General features: G+C 38.0%; 2 protein-coding genes across 3 annotated transcripts in view; both read right to left on the bottom strand.

Moving 5' to 3' along the window:
- Nucleotides 1-5,464, bottom strand: LOC133533295 (ubiquitin carboxyl-terminal hydrolase calypso-like). The gene is made up of 8 exons (XM_061872261.1): nucleotides 4,970-5,464; nucleotides 4,745-4,892; nucleotides 3,835-4,018; nucleotides 3,316-3,464; nucleotides 2,548-2,739; nucleotides 2,210-2,280; nucleotides 1,562-1,771; nucleotides 1-219 (listed from the first exon to the last, which is right to left on the bottom strand). The coding sequence occupies exons 1-8, from the start codon at nucleotides 5,342-5,344 to the stop codon at nucleotides 1-3; spliced, it is 1,548 nt and encodes a 515-aa protein (XP_061728245.1). The 5' UTR covers nucleotides 5,345-5,464.
- Nucleotides 5,465-7,258: 1,794 nt separating this feature from the next.
- Nucleotides 7,259-16,568, bottom strand: part of LOC133533288 (uncharacterized) — a 39,909-nt gene continuing 30,599 nt past the window's right edge. For both annotated transcript variants that reach the window (XM_061872253.1, XM_061872254.1), the window contains exons 2-3: nucleotides 9,294-9,535; nucleotides 7,259-8,997 (exon numbers count right to left, since the gene is read on the bottom strand). In XM_061872253.1, the coding sequence (XP_061728237.1) occupies nucleotides 8,707-8,997; nucleotides 9,294-9,535 (533 nt within the window). In that variant the 3' untranslated portion in view covers nucleotides 7,259-8,706. The remainder of the gene's footprint in view (nucleotides 8,998-9,293; nucleotides 9,536-16,568) is intronic.

Genomic DNA, 16,568 nt, shown 5'->3' on the forward strand with positions numbered 1-16,568 from the left:
TCACTTCCTGGAGCGCGCGCTGGCGCGCACCTGCGGGCGGGGCCGCGGGCGCGGGCGCGGGCGGGGGCGCGGCCGCGCGCGGCGGCGGCGCACGCGCGGCGCGCGCCCGCGCTCCAGCTGCGCCGCCACCAGCTCCGCCAGCGACCCGCGCTCCGCCAGCATCGACAGGAACGTGCAGATGAACTCGTCGTAGTTGTGCGTGCGCCGGCAGTCGTCCACCTGCGCGACGGGACACTTAACTTACTATTTGTAAATCTTATTGCGAAGACGTAAGGTCCTCCGATGGCTATATAAACGTTGCTGATAGTACGATTCGCATCAAAGGCGTTGAGTCTGCGAGTCTAGGTCAAAGGAATTTAAACCGTACGTTGTAGTTACGTTCTTTATTTACGTAACGGTTCTACACGGAGCGGTGCACCTACGGCCCGGCGAAGCCATTTAAATATAGAATATAACCACTGTACAGAAGATTCAAATTCCATCGACTTCAGTAAAATACACACAGATCCTGAATGTTCATCCTATACAAACATAAGACCGCGAAATATATACAAATACTGAGTTCCTAATAATATTTAATAAAAAAGTCAAATTTCTCAGAATCTGAGGAAGCGCATAACAATTTATAGTTCATATCCTGTGTCGTTTGACGACCTGTCTGGCATAGTGGGTAGTGAGGTAGTGACCCTGCCTATGAAGCCGATGGTCCCGGGTTCAAATCCTGGTAAGGGCATTTATTCGTGTGATGAACATGGATATTTGTTCCTGAGTCATGGATGTTTTCTATACATTTAAGAATTTATAAATATGTATATATTATATACACCGTGTTTTTTTTGATTTGCGTTAATTTCGAGGGTGCATTCCTGAGCTTAAATAAAGTAACTTTCTCAAAGATACCGATATTCTAACTAACTCCCTTTCGGAGATAATCAATCATTCATTTTTATCTTATAAGACCCTTACGAGCGTGTACACTTGCCTTAGGGCCTGTTTACTTCTTGATTAGTGTTTAGTGCGAGTTCATACATTTGCTACTAAACGTAAGTACTATCTCGGACGATCGACGTTCGAAATGACATTGATATGTCACAGTTTTCAATTGTTTTGTTGAGTTAAATGTAATGCCCGTGTTACAACAACGCTATATGCAACATTTAGTTACTTTTATAAAAATAAAAATAATAAAAAAAAAACAAAAAAATTTTTTTTTTTTGAAAACTAACTATGCCATTTAGTTTCCTTAAACGTACTTACCGAAACCCCGGAGTTAACGCAATTCAATAAAAACACGGTGTATATATCGTTGTCTAAGTACCCGCAACACAAGCCTTATTGAGCTTACCGTGGGACTTAGTCAATTTGTGTAATAAAGTCCTATAATATAAAAAAAATCCTCCTCACAGATTGATCACATCTAACCTTTAATGATATGACAATACGAGTCAAGACACGCGTCTTCGTGAATGACACGATCTATAAGGACGATATTTATTTAATTATACACTCTTTTACGTATACGTGTCAAGTTTTACACTTTCAGACGAAAAAAAAGTTATACCTTATACATATCCCTCTTATCATTCTCATCATTCAGCGCCTGCTGGCACAGCTGTATCTCAGCCACGATGCAGCTCATCATAGCGTTCAGCTCCGCGTGTGTGAACAGCACCTTCCGCGGCTTGAACGGCTCCTCGGGCGCCACCTCCCTGTACGCTAGAATGGGTGTGTCGTTGCTCTTCACTATGGCTGTGATGGATGTAGGGTAAATCTGGAATAGATTTTTTAGTATGCAGGAACAAAAATTTTATTGATGCCATAAGATGCGTAAAGTCTAAGAGAAATTCGTGTTCCGAATTTGACAGGTGATGTAGATGGCGCTGTGCTGCTCCGTACAATATAGGGAGCGTGCATGAACTGTAGGAGGCAGCACAGGAACCGTCAGATTTTTGGCGCGAGGCGTAAATTTGATGTTTATTGTTCTGATGTAGCCCACAAGATGGCAGAACCGACTATGCACAAGAAACAAAAAGAAACGTGACGCGTAAATGTACATATGCATTGTTCCGATTCAGGCCACAAGTTGGCAGACCCTCCAACGCGCACGGTCCCTATATGAGGAGGGGAGTTTTTCTCTGACTTCACATCTGTTCCACTATGAATAACTCTGCTTATACTAACTTATGTATTTTGTTATAAAAATACTCACATCTCCAAGTATTTGACTGTCCCGATTTAGGGTGAAAAACTTCACCACTTCACCCTGCTCAACAGGGTCCGCTGAAACGTAATTTCTTTGTTATAATTTGTAATATAATTTAAGCTTTTATAAGGCAAAGGAATATTTTACTGATTTTGAACTTTATTTCAAAGTAAGATAGGGTTTAATTTTGCATAATATCTGATACTCTTATACCCGTTAAAAGGTTTAACTAAATAACATATCCAAACATGGTACAAAATACGTCATTCTCAGGATAAACATTGGACTTGCAGAAGTGGTAACAAGGATGTTTAAACAAGACAGTTAAATTTAATGTTACAAACCTAAAATAAAACTAGTATCCTGGTTCTGCCTATCTGTGGGACCAATCTCTATGTACACTGGTTGTGTGTAGTCTATGTCATATAGCTGAGACTGCGCCTGCTCTAGAGCCAATAGGATAGTCCTCTCACTAAACTCAATCTCATTATCTTGCAATGAATTTTCATTTGATTCTGGGTTAATTTGTGGTTGCTCTGAAAATACACAAAACATACATTTGAAATATGAATCTTGTTACCTATTCATAATGTTAGCTTAAACTACTTCAAAACTAAGGCAATTATAAAAGAAAAATTGCCAATTGAATTCGAATTCAACACAGTATAAGAACAGACTTGGCCGCTACTGTGCAGGCACACTTGAGTAAAAAAGTGTTAAAACCATATTATTATTTTGGCATAAAAAAAATTATAGGTAGGTAAACAGATATATTTTAAGTATTTAAACTTCTGCGCAGGTTTTAATTACTTGCCGCGCATTATAAATAAATAAAATGAAACTCTGTTTCAATTCAAGATGGTTCAAATTTCACTGAAGTAAATAAACTGTAGGTGGGACTGTGGGCCTTTCGTTCCAGCACCAACTAGTGAAAGAACAATTAGAACATTATAATTTTCTCTTTATTTTCCAAATTCAAATTTGTGCTGTCCATTTGGATAATCATTACATATTTGTGTACATTCAGCTGCAGAGATATTACACCCCCCCCCCCCCCCCTATTATATGTATTATTATTGTACATAATTAATATGTTTGTTTAAGTTTATTACCACTGTCCCTGTTTTTCACAAGTAGATGCCTTAAATGTTTTCCTATTTTAGAGATGGCGTCCTTTACTCTTTTCTGGTTGACTTCAAGTGCATTCAGTTTCTGTGTTATGGCAATTCTTCGATCTGGCACTACAGCCATCAAATTGAATCTGAAATAATTTGTAGATTGATTACAAAATTAGCTTATGAAAGAGCACACGATATGCCACTAACAATCGGCACAATTTAATTTCTAATAATTAGGTCAGCCAGTGTAGACGTGCTTCGGCTGAGGCAGCATGGTCAGGCAAGGAAAACACAAATTGCCTCGCACATATGCTTGCTGTGTGTGGACCCGCCTAATATCTTGCAGCTTTGCTTTACAAAGTACTCTCAAATTGTTCTGTTCTAGAAATAAAATGAAGATGAGTCGGTGAAGAAATATCAGTTTTATTGGTAGCTCTCCAACACAAAAACAAAAGCACTTCAAAACTCAAATTTCTTATCTCATAATCAAGTTAAAATATTAATATTTATTACCTGATATCATGGACCTGTTCTCCAGCATCTCTGCCCAACCTCTCAGCCATGACTCTTCGGAACTTATCTGTCCAGTCCTCGTCTGTGGCCCAAGGCCCATGGTCTGTGGGAAATGGCTTCAGGCCATCCAACTCAAACAGATGTCCATTGATAGGTACAAAGCTAACAAAGTGATATGCTTCACCTAGGGACATATTTTCAAACTTGGTAATACAGTAATGAAAGTAAAGGAAATATACATAATAAATTGTTTTATGAGAAATGTGTTAGATGACATTGTTACAATGGAAAATATTAAACTGTCCTCCCTCTAGGTAGATACCCAGGCCGGCCATATGTTTGTTGCCCTTGTCTCCTGCTCCCCACCCTCACAGATCACCCCAGATTTGCTACAATGGTTTTTTTTGCACCCAAGCAAATGTATAGTTGAAAAGCAGCATTACTTTGATTTTAATAAACCTGCTTTTAGACTGAGGTTTAAACTTTCTGGGTAGACGACAGGTAAAAAAACAGGTAAGGTAGGTAGGTAGGAATTCAGGAAATGCAATGTGTGACAATATATTTTACACAGTAATATCTCTTCCTTACCTACTCGTACCTACGTTCAATAACCATACTGTCAGGTGACAATAGCCTTCAGAACTTTCAGAGCCTTACAGAACCAAAATAAGGTTGATTTTTGTTTCATTCTTTTTTTGTAATTAATGAGTTTTGATGGACACCTGATAATATATTACAAAAAAATTACCTTATAGGTATGGAATATTTTTGTTTTTAATCATACATGAATTGGAACCATAAGCAGTGGGCCTTAATAGGTTATAGATACATACTTGGAATCACACCAGGTATGATAATAATTGGAATATTATTGGATTAGTTTTCAAATAAATATAAAAAAAGAGCTGACCTGTGAAGCGTCCTGTAGGGACCACAGCATTTTTGTCTGTCTTCTTGCGAGCTTGTGGAATAGCATGCGAATTGTGTGCACATGCTAACTCTGGAGTGTTTCCAATCGCCCACCCTTTGTTCTCGGGATTCATGCCTACTGTGTGGTGCTATTGAAAAGCAATATAAAGAGTAGGTTAATATTTGTTGTACCTTAAACACTATTGAAACATTACATCATACATACCTTTAACCTACTCAAAGTCTCTCCTAAATGTAGATTGGGGCAGTTGAGTAATATAGATAGTAAAGCGTGTGTGGCACAACTATTGGGCACCATTTGCTGAGCGAAAAATATGTTGTTAATAGTCTCCTCGTCGCGTACAAAGCTTTCTATTTGTTCTACGAATTTGCGACGCGACCGTCTCTCTTCTATCCATCGGAATAAGAAAATAAAGCCATACACTGGACTCTCTAATGGTTTATGCAGATCGTATATTTCTTCGACTTGCACGCCTTTGACGCCGAAATCTTCTAGCAATAAAGTGAACAATCCGGGGTCGCTTTCGAGCTCTAGCCATCCTTCCGTGAGACTATTCAATTCTACAGGCATGCTTTTCATGTATTATAATTCCTATTAAGTCTTACTTGTATATTATTATAAGAATTTCTTTGTTTACAAGATAAATAAATAGAAACGCTGCTTTGCAGATTAGTTGTGACAGTAATGACAGTCAACTGACATATGTGATAATGTGACCACAAATCATAAAAATCATAAGTCCTAATAGAGGTTCGGACCGAACACTTATTGTGGCAGTTCGGATAGTTCGATTCGATCATGTGAAAGACGGATTTTTATTTATCGTGCTAGTGCCCTCTAGCGTAAAATTTGGGTTTGGGCACAGAGGTGACTTTGGGCTTGGGGGATTTAACAACCGGAGGCGCCTTTAAGAGCTTACCCCTTAACCCTCTGTCGAAAACCTCGGCCAATATATTTGTACGTTACGTACAAATAGCCATACATTTGACATGCCCCTTCCGCGCATAAATCGGCAAGCTGTTTTGTACAGAAATTATAGATAAGACAAGGCGTCTCCAGTAAATACTCCAAGAGTTTGGGATAGAGGAGTCATTATATCAAAAAATATAAGCTCCAATTATATCCACCCTTCCCGATTTCGAATTCGAAATCAGTCCCGATTTCGGGCCTGATAAGCATTTTCGTTTCACAATATTTGAAATGTAAAAAATACTTTGTCTCTAATTGCCAAAAATGTTCAATCTTTGATATTTTTGCATATGCACAATTCAAATATTGTAAACGAAGTGCTGATATTTGGTGAAACGGAGAAATATTCTTTTTTGGGTCCGAATTCGAGTCTGATATCTGGGCTATAACCGCGAAAATCGAAGTTCGTCAATTGCGGTTTTTTTTTTCACTCCAATTACGTCTTAGTGAGAGTAATGAAAACGATCCCCGCAATTTGCGAATTTCGATTTTCGCGGTAGGCCCCCAGGCCTGATAAAGTGTGAATGTAATTGACACCATAGCCGGTCCACGCCGGTCAAACATGTTTGTCAGTAGAAAAAGGTTCGAAATTCTAATTTTCTATCGGACGTTATCCCTTTGCGCCTTTTTTAAATTTGACGTTTTTTTACTACTACTGACAGAAAAGACTTGACTGCTTGACAGACTTTTGAAAGTGCGATTCAGTGCGATTGAAGAATTTTAATGTATTCTAGCGTTATATTTTAAGAAAAAATATAAGATTACGGGGCTATATAATATTATACTACTCTAGGTCCGGGGTCATCATCCGAAGAAAATAGTTTCAAGATTTTCTACCTATCATACATAAGTTTGTCAAGCCATTTGCATCAGTAGAAAATGGCGGCAAACATCGGCAAATTTAAAGAATGCAGTCGCGAAGGATTGTCCTTAAACAGAAAATTTGAATTTCGCGCCTTTTTCTACTTACAAAGTGGGTTTGTCAGAGTACCTACTAATGGAACAAATATTGCATGTGATTGGGGCACAGGCACAGCACGGCACAGGTTTGAGGTCATTATCAGAGGGTCATTTTCCGGATATCGTCTTTTCCAAGTTGCGATTTGTACCATTCACAATTTATACCACTTTATTTTTTCTCAATAGCTTCCTTTCTCGAAAGCATTAATTCTAACCATTCGCATATCTCATCAAAACAACGATAAGTACAGCTAGCAAAAGATGTGCAAGAAACATATTTTGTTAGCTGTACTGTTGTTATTTCGTGAAAATAAGTTGATCATCTGTTGCCTTTCTGTTGCCAAGTAATTTATGTAGGTATATTTTAATATATTTATCACTTATTGCTAATGGGATTTCTTTCAACAATGATAAATTGATAATTAATTACCAAGGCACTACAACTACACCCGTTTCGTTGTCTAGTATTGAGCGACGGGTGTAGGTACCTACTGCCGTAGATGTCAAGTTTCTTAAGTATGAACAGTTTCTTACGTGGTTATTCAATAAGAAATAAAACAATCATTAAAGTAACGACATTTATTTTGTATGTACACTCAATTTCACAAACTTTGTACAATGCACAAATAATAAATGCACAACTTCAGTATCATAAAACACCAACGACTCACAGGCACACGCAATAATGATTATAAATTTCAAGGTAGGTTAACATAAGCGTACATAAACGTTAGATATTGGTCCCATTTTTAATTCATGATATACACAATCGTCATTTCAAAAACATATGGTTGACCTAACCATCACCTACTTATTATCTTGAACAAGTTATTGATTGACTAAGTAGGTAGGCCAGAAGGCAGTGTTAAATTCCAGTTTGTTTTAGGTATGTGTTGATAACTCCAAATCAACTGCAGTTAAACATGTCAGTTACAAGTAGATGGCGTAAGTCCAACTGAAAACGCACGGTGTGAGTGCCAATGATTGCAGCGAATACCTATTTTTAAACTACCTGATAACTTCTAGGTACTCTGTATTTAGTATAGGAACAGCCAGTAAATACATTTCATATTAACTTCACTACATCTAGACTACAAATCCTTTTTTGCTATGCAGAATCGAATATAATGGTCCTTCAAGTTGTGCAATCAAAATGTGTACAAATTACAAAAACACATTAAGCTTCAACTCGTGTCAAAAACACAGTTAGTTTTATCGCTAATTTAAAGGACTAGATCGAGAAGATGGACATTGAAATATTATTTCATATTCACTAATTCATTCCAACTATACTCATTTCAAACACAGTTGCAACCGGACTTTATATTCTTCATATCAACAAGGAAGTATCACTATTTAGAAATACGAAATACAGTCGAAAGGAAGTATAACAAAAGCTACTGATTTGGCTAGGTTAGCGCGAGAGAAATATGCTAAGGAAAAAAGAAAAGTGTAATTAAACCTTCAGTTCTGAAGATCATGAATGCTAAGCTAGTAAGTCGGTATTCACTTTTGCCTTCGTCTTCCTCGTGTGTTATCGAACACTGCGTCAGTTCACCTACTTGGGGCTCTACACCCGGGCAGCCTGCTGCTTGTCCTGCCCCAGCTCAACTGAGACTCCTACACACACATTATCTGATGACTATTGATTTTATACAATTTAAACTCAACTTCATTAAGTTGCATATGTAGGAAAACTTCACAGTAATAACAATTGGAAGAGGTTCATAACTTATTCTAAGAAATTTTCAACAAAACTTCCTTACAAATAATATTATGTACAGTAATTAATATTAAGTATTTAATAATTACATTCTTAATATCACATAAGTACGCATCGCTAAGCTCGACAATCTAACAAACGATCGTTTCATGCGCGGATATGTACGTACAATAAATAATACCGTAGCATTGCCGGGGCTTCAATATCGACTCGAGTCGAGTCCTTAGCCTAAAGTTCCATCACATGAAACAGCAGTCGATTTAAAGTAACAGTAGCACATGGGCGCGGTTCATCTGATGGCGTGGGTCGGTCTGGAGGGGGGAGGGGGGGTTTTGGGGATCTGTGTGCGGTGCACGGGGGCCAGCTCGTCGGGCTGGCCGGGGATGACGGAGGGCGCGTCCACGGGCGGCAGCGGCGTGTGCACGTGCGCGCTGCTGGTGGCGGGCAGCAGGCGCGCGGGGTTCAGCTTGATGGCGTCGTCGTACGTCGGCGGCGCGCCCGCCACCGTGTCGTAGTCCGGCGGCTTCTGCTGCATTGTCTCCTCATCGGGCATCGATATCACGTGGATAGGGTCGTCGATCTGTAACCAAACAAATCATTTTAAGTTGTAGACAGAAAAACTGAATGAATGTCAAGGTACAACAACATTAAAGCGCGAGAACGACAATCAGAGCGAGGAAAAATCTACATGTTGATTATTATCATCTCCAGCGTGAAGCGGATGACCTGAATTTGTTTAGCATGTGGTTGTAGGTAGTGCCTACTAGAGTCATGAGGATATTTCAAAACGGTTAGAAAGGTTTGCTTATAGAAGTTAAGCACCTCTGTTTGAACCCGTCACATTAGCCCAGTATTGCATTGTTTAAGTGTACTGACCTGATGTGTGTCAGGCGAAGAGCGCTCGTTGTGCGGCTGCCTCGCGGGCGACTGCAGCCAGCAGCACATGGCGGCGCAGATGAGCAGCGCGCCGGCCACGATGCAAGCCACGCCGACGTAGCGCACTGGCTCGGCGTAATCCTCTGCTAGTCCTAGCCAGTTGATCAGCGCTCCGGCGCATAGCAGCACCATGCCGTACCGGTACGGCCGCTGCGACTGTCTGCCTTCGTCGAGAGACATGCCTAGAACAAACAAAGGTTTATTCATTGACTTAAATCGTTAGAAAGATTCGCAAAGCCACCTCCTAACTGTAGGTCTGTTTATAGATAATACTAGTTTGACAATAAATAGGTGCAACACAGAGTAAACACAACTTTTATGGCTGCGTGGTGGAAAGGATATTAGAAAAAACAAAAGATTAGGCACGTCGCGCGAAACTTGCGATGGACGATTTTGCGATCGCGCTGGTTTTGACGTTTTTCCTCAATATCTCTAAAAGTATACTTCAGTCAAATCCCTAGGCTATATCATTAGATATTTTATACTAAAATTATATTACTATGGTATGCAGAGTAACAAAGGATACGAACATAATTGAAATAAACGAGAATTAGACAGGTGCCGCGGACTGAGACTGCCCTCGGAAATATACTCTAGTTTCAAAGTGTTTTTTTTTTCACAGCATTTTCCCTTGATGAAACGTGTAAAAATTCAATATAAAAACTACAATTTTGCGTTAGTCATTATAAATCATATATTTATTTGTAATCATAAGTTTTGACAGATCATACAATTGTATAAAGAAGGTATTCAAATAAAATAATTAAATTAGTATAACATAACGCTGGGTCGACTCGTACGTATATCTGATTTAGACTAAAGTTGGGGATCAGTTGACGGTGCAAAACAAATTAATATATGCAGTAATATCGTACACAAATATAAATAAACTCGTACAATGCAGCATATGTAAAATGGCTAGTGCCATTTTTCAATTCAATTAAAATAAATAATATGAATCAATATCCTATACCGGGTGTTTCCTGTAACACGAGCAAATAATTAAAACATATATTGTACTCCTCAATCGATATAACTTTTGATTAACAACTTTTAAAAATTACGAAATCTTTAGATTTCATCTTTTTCATACAAATTAAATATTATTTTCAATGTACGCTGACATCAGTGTGTTTGACGTTGCTTGTCACGCTTTAAACATAACAAAATTCGCAATAGATTGCGTCTTAGAATAAACTTTAAAGTGTAATAAAAATCAAAACATAAGTTATTTTTAAAAGTTGTTGAACAAATGTTGGTGAGTTTGAGGAGTACAGCCTACAGTTTAATTTATTGCTCCTGTTACAGGAAACACCCGGTATACCTACATACGAATCATGCAGTGAGCGCCAGCAAATAAATGTTGGAAATAAAAGTGAAACAGTATTTTATGTTGCCACTTCATCAAGATTATATTATAATACATATTTTATTTGCACGCATGTTACAACTACATATTACAACGGAAATGATCAGTAATTGTGGCTTACGTACGTTACAGACTAATGATACATTTACGCCTATTACATAATATATGACGGTAGAAATGTCTACTGCTTACTGTCATCTTCCTAGTTCCATTCCTCCGTCATTTCAAGCAGGGGCTTCGCACGCATAGTTTTTGCCAACGACTGCAACTATCCAAGTTTTGTAACTAACTAAATAAATCAATATTTCGGGACAATCTTACACAGATTGACTTAGTCGCAAACTAAGCAAAGCTTGTACTATGGGCACTAGGCGACGATAGACATATAAAGATAAATATATACTTAAATACGAAGTTAACATGCAAATACAAATACGTACAGCGAAGTCTTAGTGCCTACCTACCTAAAAGAGTTCCGGTTAGCACTATTCGGAAACGGATACCTTCCACAGAGAACGAAGCACTTATGATATTGTTGCGTGACTGTCGTATTTCGTCGTTAGCCTCTGAAGGTTCCCATAAATCTTCTAATTTTTAAATTATATTTCCAATACCTAACCCACTTTTACTGCAACTAAATAAATTTGTAGACAAATTACTCGTTTAGCACCAGCTCGTCAGAACATGGAAAGTGTTCATATTAAGCTCAGTAGGGCAGCGAATCTAACGGGATTCGGAAACTGGTAAATTCAAATCGAAAGCTGGGAAAGTTCACAATTACATGAAATAAAATGTAAATATCAAATAGGTAAACGCATTAGTGAGTTCGCACAAACTGTTTTTGGCGAAATGTGGGAGTTCGTTTCGAGCGCAATCAGAATGTCGTTAGGTGAAGAGGCGTTCTTTAAGTGTTGACTTTAAATCTTGAGGAAAAATGTAAGATGTCAAGCGGCGGGTCGACGAGGCCGGGGCAAAGACAATGGTCCCGAGAGATGTGGGTCAAGTTCGGCCAAGCCACGGGCGGTCACGCGCCGCGGACACCACATAAATACCCACATTAGTGTGTCAACATCCGACTGCCATTATGGCTACCGTGCGCTTGTATACCACGCCGCGGGAAAGTGAAAGCTTTCCTTTGATTCGTTTCGGTGGGGGCGAAACAAATGATAGGGTTTATTCAATTTTCCAAACCATGTTTCGTCGATAATTCTACGTGAACTCTTTATGATTGAAAGGATTTCTGTTTTTCATGATACTGTGGCAAAAATCGTATCGTATCGATGTATAAAATTACATAACTTACAAACAAAGGCTCCTCCTATGTTGGATTGGGAAGTAATTCCTGGATACAAATATGATGGCCAAGGCATTTTGGCGGTTTAATTCAAAAAGTTCCTTTTTAGTTATAAATTAATTAACCGCCAACTTTCACATACTTATACGATACGTTTTTTATATTTATAAAAGAATCACTCACTCGCGAACACACTGAGCAAGTATATTTATGAGATCTTATCTCCAATAGAGCACCTAGTCTGATAACCGATAAAGTGAGGATATCTCCGAAGCCACAAACTTGCCCCTGCATTTTTTTCCGAAAAAAAAAAACATTTAGCTTAATTGTGATAAAAATGCAGGTACGAACAAAAAAAAACAATACCTAACAATAATATAAAAAGCTTAACACTAAATTGTTTGTTTCTGAAAAAACGTTCAGAGATGAAAATCCGTGCTAGTAAAAACTTAGTTACATATTAGAAATTACTACCAGATATGGGTATCTCTACCTTTATATCACCGGATTAAAAGTACGCCGGTATAGGCAGCCGCTGTCGGGTAGGCGACACTTGTAAGCCTCCAACCCACGCAGCGTAGGGCTTCGCCGGCGCGAACTCCCGTAACACGATAAGTCATATTCGTTAACCAGATTAACTTCAACTAGGAAGCTAGGTGCCAGTACATTATACCGCTGTTACATACTAGGTTAAAGCCTTTCGTGTATTCGGCAGATGTAACTTTCGTAAACCTTTTGTAATCCTAATAAGATGACGTTGGCGAACTTGGCGAGGCGATGATATCAGGAGTATGAGGAGGAATTCAAATTTGCAGAGTCGGTGTTTAGACAGCATCGCATTTGTTAGAGGGACTACTAGGTTTGTGCTATGAATTCATTTTTAAGTAACGAAATAACTATTGGATCAGATTTATGCTACTAAAGGTGTACTTCTGATAATATATTTTTTAATAATATTTGTTCTACCAATAATGTTCCATATTATGTATTATATTTTTTTAGTATCTACTGTGTTAATGGGTACATTAATTGCACTAACGCATTCGAGCATGAAAGAATGTGCACGACAGTTAAATATTTTCACATACACACTAACGGTAAAATTATGACTTAGGTACCTATTGGAGCAAGTATCACTTATGTTTTGGATGTTTAGGTGTTACTGATATACTTAACTTAATAAGTACGAACAAAAAAATACCATTTCGCATTCATACAATACAATTATGCACTTAAAAAAGGTAATTTATATTATCATAATAATGTAAATGGGATAAATTTAAGAAAAAAAAATTCTAGAACCATTATTGTATTTGGATGTAGGGCAAAAAAACTAGCATTTTTTTTGATAAAACCGAAAAAAACCTACCGAGTTATTATTATGTCAACACCGTTATTGATTAGGTACTCGTAGCAATGTTAATAAAATGCACATACATCAAAATCAATCGCTTTTATCTAATCGAACAGAGGACACCTACTTATAAAATATCTAATAATAAACACTTAATTCTATTTCCAGACGTTTCCAGTGATGTAAGTCTGAAAGCGTCGAGGATTTTTAATATAAGTACTATACCTATATTGTGTTATTGCTATAATTCCTGCTATAAGGAGGCAGGTAACGAAATTTCGGTTTTCGTGTCAATATGTGATTGAGTAAGTTTTCTTTATGTAAAGGAGTTCCCACCAGGTTGCAAATACCTCATATATTAACATACGATTAGCCATTGAAAGGAGCTAGACGACATAAGTGGTATCTAATAGTAGTACAAGTATAAACATAAACGTAGGTACGTACATATAGGAGCAGGTCGTGAAAGCGGTCGTCTTTACGAGCTCTTTTACGACTCGTGAACATCCCTGAGCGGTCAGCGTAGCCGCAATAAGGCGCGGCATAATGCGCTTTGGTTGCACTAGTTCTTATTGGGCTTAAAACTCCTCGAAAGTAGAGATACAACAATTGTATGTAGGTAGGCAAGTATTTGTAACCAAACCATTAGTGAATGAACACCATACCAGAAAACTTTTAAATGTATAAAACATTTTTTTAGCTAAATGTTTACGGTGCTAAGAGCTATTGTGATTTATAAAATACAAGAGAAATAAAGGTTTTTAGCATTTAGTCCAGTAGGCACACTATAAATACTTTAGTTTTTCGCAATATCACGCAACAATTCCTTAATTTATGCTTTTTTGCAGTCTATCGACCGCCCCGTAGAATGCCATATCATGGTCTCCCAAGGTGACGCGGACGGCGATAGGTCCTATTGAACCATTCGAACGTTCCACTCCACTTTTGTCAGCTCGTGTAATCGATTGATAGCCGGCGATTTGTAGCACGATCACAACCGTTCGACTGAACAACATGTTTTCTTTAACTGCTATATAATCGATACCTACGAATAAAAAATCAAGCTATTTTAAAAACGAGACTAATCGTTGCTAAATGGATACCTACTAGTATATAATATTTTCTTGTAACCTAATATTTTTCGCACACAAACAAGACATTTATAAATAACAACTTTGCTGTTAAAACTGGTTTATTGATATTTTTAGACCTTTTAATGACGCAATAGGGCATGTTATTAAGTTACTTACTTAAATAGATTGGTATTATATTAATAAAAACATACTTATACCTTCATAAATATATTAAATATAAATCGTATTATTTACAACGTGCTCAGAACATGTTTTCGCGTTAGAAGTTGGGAAGGTGAGCTCCTAACTTCGCCATAAACATAAGTAATGCGCTTTGCTTTAAATAATCCGGTTTGATGTCACCGTGGCAGTAAATAACTTGAAATAACCCGTATTTAGCAGCATTCGCAGATATTTTAGTCCCGGCGCGCGAGGCCATCGCCTCGCACAGGTAGTCAGATCGGTGACAGCAGAAGTGGTCCAAAAATAGAAGGCAATTAAGAGAAAATGAGTAAAATAGAATGGAGGCAGACGTTACTTCACATTGCCGTACGAGGAAGGGAATTCTCTTTTCCGTAAAATTGTGAAACAGTATAACAAGTCATGAAGGCAGAGCTATAGATAATTTATAGGTAAAAGCGAAGGTTTCTGGGGCTCCATTTCTTTCCTAGACCATATGTTTTAAGAGCAGACAATCTAGCATGACTTTGTTTGCTCCTTCGGTTTAAAATTACATATTTTTGTGGGTGTTCGTGTGTTTCCAGGCTACGGTATTTAAGAGATCAGTTATAGGAGTTTAAGATGTATCTGTACAAAAGAATCTTAATTTTGTTAAGCACAAGCAAACTCACCAATAATGTAAACAAACCAATTAAATACTTATACTCGTACGTATGTTGATATATACGCTCAAAATAAATGCCGACGCTGCTTTTCGAATTAATAGTATATTTTCAATATGCGAAATAAACAGATATTAATATCATTTGGTCATTGAACTTTTTGACACCGAAATAGTTTGTTGTTCCATTTATTACATAAATAGTACTTTTAAGTACTCGATAGAATCGGTACAAGGGCTTCGTCCGCTGATGGCCAAGTGGAGTGGGAGGGGCATTCATATAGAAATTTTGTCCTCTAGAGATCTAAATGTGCCCCCCCCCCCTGGCGACGCCCATGAATCGGCACATATTGCCATGATAATATTTAACAAATTTAGGAATTAAATGTTAGCTTGGGACTTTAGGTGATGATTAAGATTATTTCGTTAGATACCCGGGTCGGACAGCTGTATTCTGGTTTACAACATTTTACCAGAAGTAATTCCTAGGAATTGGAAAAAAGGCAACACGCCCATACCCTATACGTGACCATGAGTTGAATGCATAGTATTTCCTTCTGAATATGAAGAAAATAAAATTAAACCATTAAATGCATCAATGGTACAGCAGAGGCCTGCAAACACTAGATTACGTATCAATTCTTCCGCACTCTGAACCTGACTGACTAGCTTTCGGCGAGCATTACGTACGCTGCGCAAACAACCAGCTAGCCTGCGAACTACATGATCACATTACATTATCTAGCCGCGGGCAGACTAGACTCGACTAAGAAGACGATGCGATGAATCCAACAGTTGAATTTTTTGGGTTCCGTGGCCAAAATGGCAATAAGGTCCCATAATAGTTGCGTCATGTCCGTCCGCCCGTCTGTCTAAATCGTTTTTAAAATAATCGATCCCATCAAAACATTTTTATGTAAAATGTTGCCAAGATGAAACCATAAGTTTCGCACTCTCAAAAGTTATCAGATCTCTTGTAGAGCCAAGCGAAAGTATAAGAGTTATGCAATTGATTTTTCTTATGCTTAATAAGTCCACTATTGGCATTATATCCCGAGAATTTTGTTTATCTGCTATAATCCAAACCCAAGTTATGGGGGTACAAAAAAAGACGAAGTGCTTCGAGAAAAGGTAGGTAATGCTTCGTTTTGCTCGTCTTGACGGAGCCCTACCGTGCTCCAAGATTCAAAATCGAAAAGAATGTATCCCTCCCTATATCTTTTGAACCGGAAGTATTATAAAGAGTATAAAAATAATATAAAAAAAATAATTTAATAAATACTT

This window comes from Cydia pomonella, unplaced genomic scaffold, assembly GCF_033807575.1.
Source record: "Cydia pomonella isolate Wapato2018A unplaced genomic scaffold, ilCydPomo1 PGA_scaffold_148, whole genome shotgun sequence".
Taxonomy (NCBI): Eukaryota; Metazoa; Arthropoda; class Insecta; order Lepidoptera; family Tortricidae; genus Cydia; species Cydia pomonella.

Bases quoted from the DNA above. Each gene is read 5' to 3' on its own strand.
- LOC133533295 (XM_061872261.1), bottom strand. From the start codon at position 5,344: ATGAAAAGCATGCCTGTAGAATTGAATAGTCTCACGGAAGGATGGCTA. The intron at 4,893-4,969 runs GTATGTATGATG...GCTTTTCAATAG, and splicing joins AGACTTTGAGTAGGTTAAAG to CACCACACAGTAGGCATGAA. The intron at 3,465-3,834 runs GTAATAAATATT...AAATTATTTCAG, and splicing joins GAACAGGTCCATGATATCAG to ATTCAATTTGATGGCTGTAG.